This window comes from Hordeum vulgare, chromosome 7H (genome assembly GCF_904849725.1).
Source record: "Hordeum vulgare subsp. vulgare chromosome 7H, MorexV3_pseudomolecules_assembly, whole genome shotgun sequence".
Taxonomy (NCBI): domain Eukaryota; kingdom Viridiplantae; phylum Streptophyta; class Magnoliopsida; order Poales; family Poaceae; genus Hordeum; species Hordeum vulgare.
The window spans coordinates 39596451-39602756 of record NC_058524.1 but is presented as its reverse complement, the minus strand read 5'-3'; the positions used below and the strand labels follow the sequence as shown (position 1 = coordinate 39602756).

At 43.3% G+C, this 6306-nt stretch overlaps 1 protein-coding gene across 1 annotated transcript; it reads right to left on the bottom strand.

The window, feature by feature from the left end:
• Window positions 1-1124: 1124 nt before the first annotated feature.
• On the bottom strand, window positions 1125-5746 carry LOC123413082 (disease resistance protein RGA5-like). Its single transcript, XM_045106029.1, has 6 exons — window positions 5653-5746; window positions 5482-5562; window positions 4928-5016; window positions 3900-4800; window positions 1564-3545; window positions 1125-1479 (listed from the first exon to the last, which is right to left on the bottom strand). Exons 4-5 carry the CDS (start codon window positions 4730-4732, stop codon window positions 1598-1600), a joined length of 2781 nt encoding a protein of 926 aa, XP_044961964.1. The 5' UTR covers window positions 4733-4800; window positions 4928-5016; window positions 5482-5562; window positions 5653-5746; the 3' UTR covers window positions 1125-1479; window positions 1564-1597.
• Window positions 5747-6306: the final 560 nt, after the last annotated feature.

The window sequence follows — 6306 nt, the reverse complement described above, 5'->3', positions numbered from 1 at the left end:
TAGTGTTAATAAAATTTCAAATGCCTGAGCTTTCCAGATTTCGAACATATTCACACGCATGAGCTGTAGAACTGCATATACTGCTCATACCCTGTTTATTCATTCCGTTGTCTTAAAGAGCCCAGGCATCGGTCTTCTGTTTCTTTTTACATGTACATAAAGTATTTGCTAGTTGATGCACAGATTCAACAGGGGTTTTGGTATTCCCCTTCTCCTCAGGTTATTCCTAGTCATTAATTATTCCCCTTCTAATAGCATTTGCTCCAACACAAGTCGAGGCAATCATCTGAATGAAAAATATCTTCATGTTCTCTTTTTTTAGTTCGTTTTCAGTTTGTGGCAGCACCTACCTCTACATCTGATTTGCAAACCTTCTGCAACCAAATGTATCAGTAATTCCTGTACATTTGCAGCACAAATACATTTTTTTGTGAGAGATGAGTAACATATGCAGGCATCGAAGCAACAAGCTGGCAAGCAATTAAAATTTAGCAATCCCATTAGCACCATCGCTATGAACATCCGAGCGTTCGTGGCTCTATCTCCCACGAGCTCGAAAACACGAGTTGCAGCAAGAAGAGAAAGCTTAACAAAAATAGGATAAAGAAAATCTGTAGTTTTTTTAAAAAAAAAAGGAGGATTACCTCCGGCCTCTGCATCAGCACGATGCATACGGTCCCTTTATTTAGAAAAGGAAACAAACAATCCGCGGTTTCACAAAGTCTCCGACATAACAAAGTAGAAGCAAATTTGTAGTTGAACCAACTGCCTTTCATTTTCATTGCATGAGCCTTGACTGACTAAGTGCCAAGCAAAGCAAAACAAGACAACATGAGTTCAATCAACTCTTCATTAATAAACCAGTAAAAAAAAACAATGATGTATGTGAACAATCAAATAAACGTAGAGGCAGTGCCAACTGAATGCAGCCTTTTATCGCTATGAACATCTGATTGTTTGTGGTTCTATCTCCCATGAGTTCGAAAACACGAGTTGCAGCAAGAGGAGAAAGCTTAACGAACAGGATGAAGCAAATCTGGAGGTACAACAGGAGTTCAACCAACTACCTTTCATTCTGCGATCCTTGACTAAATAAGTGCCAAGCAAAGCAAAACAAGCCAACAGGAGTTCAATCAACTCTTCATTAATAAGCCAGTGAAAACAAAACAATGTTGTATGTGAACAATCAAATAAACGTAGAGGCAGTACTGCTGCTATAAATAGTGCCAACTGAATGCAACCTTTTATTGTACGAGTCTTGAGTCTTGACCAAATAATAAAGGAAAGGAGGTGCTGCGTTTCTGAAAGCAAATGCAGGAGAAATAAACAGTTCATCATCAACAACCATGCGGAAGCCTCCGTCTAGCAAAAGGACAGCATCTAAACATATGTTGGAGGGAATGAGCCTTGGTTTATTGGGAGCTGCGGCAACTGATGGAATTATTAGTACCTTTCTGACTTCAGTATTTTATTGAAGGCCTGAAATTGAGAAAGTAAGAGGGATATATCAAACAGTATGATAACGAGCATATTCAGGAAAAGAGAATTCATGGTTGCTCAGACCTTACTGGCGGCAGAGGCACGTCAGCACTCGTGTCTAATCGATTTCAATGGTGGGACGTTTAGGATGGGCTTCTGCTGCGCGCCCCAGCAAAGTCTTGGCCGTCCCCTTCTCTTCATCGCTGGAATTCTCAAGCAATAGATCAACCTGGACCTGCTCGAGAGAAGGGAAGTGCCCCATGCTGCAGTCAACCTCACCACTCGCGATCGACCGTGCAGAGACACAGAACACAAGGTATTGAACCCTTGGGATAGCTCCAGGCGGAAAAAGGCACGGCGACGTCGGAAACCCCCAGAACATGCAGTATCTCGCAGATGGGAATGCATCGGCCCTCACAACCAACGTTCCCATCACGTGTTTTGCAGCAAGTCGCAGAAGCCGAAGAGCAGGCAACATTCCGATGATCTGAAGGTCATCCCCTTGCAGTTCTTTCACTTCTATGACCAGGGTGGAGAGGTGGGGAAGCGACGTTGAGTTAACCCACTTTGGAAGTATCGAGAACCACGCATTTTCAAAGAAACCCCATGACTCAAAACTACGGAGGTGTGGAGGGGGCACCCAGCTTTCACGCATGCAATCTATCAAACTGCCACTACGATCAATACGCAAATTATGCAATTTCTGCAGGTTCCCTAGAGACTTGATTAATATATCAATCAGATCCCCATCCATGTTAACACAGTTAATACTGAATGTCCTAAGCTCTGTCAGATGACTCAACTCTTTCGCAATGTGAGGAGACGGGGATAATCTTACTCTGCCCAGCACTTCAAGGGACGTCAAGTTCCCCATTCCTCTTGGCAGCACCAAGTCGTCGTTGATACGTAGGCACATCAAATTTGCGAGCTGAACAACACTTGCAGGTAATTTTTGTATCCTAGTGCCTCTTATATCCAATGTCTGCAAAAGCTGCAATTTGCCTATGTCCAATGGGAGTTCCTGAACATCAACATTCCTTAGCCCTAGGTACCTTAGGTGAATTAAATTTCCTACATACTTGAGGCTGATACCAGAGCTGCTTTCTTGGCTGCCACAATTTCCAAGATCTAGCACGCGTAAAAATTGGAAGCTTGAGAGAGATGGCAACCAATCACAGGTAACAGGAGAGAAAACAGCAAAGGTCCTCACTTTTGACAGGCTAGTGCTATCAAACTGTTGGTTTTGAACATTTGCATTGATATTATGAAGTGATAACCTGCGAAATTTCCTTTGCAGATTAGGTGCATGCCACTCATCATTATCCAATATGGAGATAAAATTCTCTTCACTTGACAGTGAGCAGATAAGATCAAGCACCATATCATGTATACGGAAAGTTACTACCGTTCCTTCCCAATTGATTTCTGCTGGCTGGATCAAGCTCCTATTCAATAGCTCGTTAAAGTAGCTCTCTCCAATCTCAAACAGCCTGTTTTCTTTTTTGTCACACTGGATAAAACCTTCAGCAAGCCACCTCCATATCAACCACTCTCTCTCAATCTCAAAGTCTTCAGGAAAGATGCTTAGATATAATAAACAAGGCTTCAGATAAGGAGGCAAATCATAATAGCTGAGTGATAATATCCCTTTCATGTCCTTCACAACACCACCTTGTGTAACTCCACGGCCCATCGAATTGTGCACATGCATCCATTCATCCTTTTGCTTTATCCTATGGCCACTAACCAGAAGACTACCTATTGTAATGATGGCTAATGGTACACCACCACATTTCCTCAATATATCTCTTGATACTATCTGAAAATCTTCTGGACATTTCTCCTCGCTTTGAAATATTCTTCTATGGAAGAGTATTTGCGAGTCTTCATCAGAAAGAGGTCTCATTCTATGAATTGTGCCATTAGTGGAATTGAGACATGCTTCAGACACACTCACATTACGGGTTGTTGTGATTACCCGACTCTGGAGTTTATTTTTATAGAGAGCACATTCTATATATTTCCATATGTCTTCTTCCCATATATCGTCGATTACGATGAGGTACCTATGCAAAACATTTTGATAGCATTAGTTTCCCATATATATACAACTGAATTTCGTAACAAGGATAAAGTATAAGGTACTAAACCAAACCTTAGGCTTATATAACCACTAAGGATATAGAAAGATATGCATGCAAAAAAGAAATGCAACAGAAATTGCATAAAAGTATACATGACTAAAAAATAAGCCGCGTGTGCAAAAAATAAAGAAGTAGAATTTGCTAAAAAAGAACAGACTACTACAGATATAAAAGTATAACAAATAAGGAAATGAAGATATGAAATTCAGTATACATCTCACTACTTCACACATTTCGGAAATATACATAAAAGGACAAGGACTACGTGATGCATACCTCTTATCCACAAGAAATTCAGTGATATCCTCGATGAGCAGATTTTCACCCTTTGTTGTATTATGAATGTCCTTGAACTTTACTTTGTCAAGGCCATAGAGCAAGTCCTTGAAAACTTTTGGGATATCTGGTTTCTGACCCACCGGGACAAAAGCCGCACAATCAAATTGGGCTTTGATCTTCTCATAAACTGCTTTGGTTAGGGTTGTCTTGCCCAGCCCACCAGCACCGACAATAGAGAGTGTCTTCAATTGCTCCTCAGGACTCCTGTCCTCACAAATCAATGTTTTGACAAGCTCATCTCTTGTGTGTTCAATGCCTACAAGCTCCCCTACATGTTTGTGCAAAGCTAACACACGTGGGTCAGTGGTAGCACCATTGCTAGTGCTACACATGTCAAGCTCGTATTTTTTATGCAGGTCCGCCAACTCCTTGGAAAGATCTTGAGCTTCTTCGATGGCATTACAGATTTGATGAAGTGCTTTGCCCTTGCCAAACAGTGTGGCGGTCTTCTTGAGGAACTTTTTGACTCGACTCCTCATGTCCGTTGGCTTGCTGCTTGAACCCTCATCCACACGCACCATGAAGTCGTCAACAGCGTCTTCCATGTCGCAAGAGAGGTCTCTCACCTTGCCAGCCCAAATCCGGACCGGCTCCTCGAGCTTGTCCGACGGCACCTCGCCAACCTTGCGAAGTACGGCGTGCATAATCTCCAGCTCTGTTAGGAGAGATTTTACGCCTTTCTTTACTCGCTTCTTGAGGTTGCATTCTCGGACGAGCAGCTCGCCGAGCTTACGGATGACAGGGCCCATGGCCCCAGCAGCAACCTCCATATCTCGACCTTTATTTGTGTTTTCTCTAGATCAAGACACCGCTATAGCATTGCCCTTGGGTTTAAACTCTGCAATGCAAACATAATGGCTTTCAGAAGACGGAAAGAGCAAAACCTGAACCTTATAGTAGACAGAAGGCACATATGCAGTGCGTCCCTTTAGCTATCCAACAAAGCAGAAGTAGTAGAAGGGTACCCTGAATAGAAGCTCTTCAGATCCAATTTGCGGAGTTCTTTGTAATGGCTACCAAACATGAAGTAGTGGAGGAATATATAGATCCAGTTCTGCACATCATTAATTGTCGTCAGAACCAGCAAATATCAAAAGAAGAAAAAGGTTGTACAGAGAAGGAGGAGACAGCTAGGAGATACTAGCTAGTATAATTTTCAGAGAACCACTAGATGAGCAAAAGCTGGACATTTTCAGTCCGTGAAAGCAACACAGCTCATGAATGCACTATCATTCAAATGAATGGAATAGCAACAAGAGAGTATCGATCGAGGGGAAACAGATGGCTGTAACCGAAACACAATCGTTTTCAGGATGAGCAAAAATGCATCACCTGGGACCTGACTAGCTTGGCTCAATCAGGAGCACGTGATGACTATCTATTAATTGTTTCCGTATCACGAGGAAGCTCGACATTTTTAGTTGGTGAAAGCAACAGCGCATGAATGCATTACCACTCAAATGGATGGAATAGCAACAAGAGATTATGGAGGGAGGAACAGATGGAGCAAAAGCATCACCTCGCCTGGATCTCAGTCAATCAAGAGCACCATGCAGTTGAAGAAGAGCATCCTCCTGACCGAACTCTGCACATGATGGATCTGCATCAAAACTAGTAGAACAAATTAAGGAGGCTGAAGCAAATTAAATGTATTGAACACAAGAGGAAGAGGAGACGGGTAGAAGAGTACCGTTGGCGCTGTCTGTCTCTGCCGCAGATTGGGAGGACACCACCGTAGTCGCCGGCCGCAGAGAGCGAGAGAGCAAGTAGCGCAGCACTAATTAATGTGGATACGGCCGGAGTGACTTGTGGTCGTCTCGTCTGCAGTCACACAACACGCTCCACAGTCGTTTGTGGACGGGTTGGTGATTTCCAACACACATGAACTAACGCACGTGATGCCGTGCCGTACGTGCGCTCCTGCATGCGTCGATCGAGTCATCAATCATAGTAGTGCAAGTCATCACGTGCTCGTACGTGGTTAGGCGTGTACGGTGCATCTTGTCGGCCGGACCGGAGTATATATATACGTACGTACATTTTTACTCTACTCGTCTAGGTGGGTGGCTGGCGTATAGGCTTCATCGTGTGTCGTTGCGTTGCTCCCAAAAGGTGCATGCATCCATTGGGGCTTGCAGCGCTTGTCCTGCTCGTGCACGCCCAAGTACATGAGATGCTTTTTCTTAACCAACGGATTAATTAGCGCACTACTTCTGAGGAAGTACATAAGATGCTAGCTTTTTCTTAACCAACGGATTAGCGCACTACTTCTGAGTTTCTGACCCGATTCACCATGCATCATCCATCACCAGGCGCTACTTATTAAACTTGAAAATCAGCCAGC

Excerpts from the sequence above, each read along its gene's own strand:
- LOC123413082 (XM_045106029.1), bottom strand. The coding sequence starts at position 4,732 with ATGGAGGTTGCTGCTGGGGCCATGGGCCCTGTCATCCGTAAGCTCGGC. Across the intron at positions 3,546-3,899 it reads GAATTTCTTGTGGATAAGAG|GTACCTCATCGTAATCGACG; the intron begins GTATGCATCACG and ends TGTTTTGCATAG.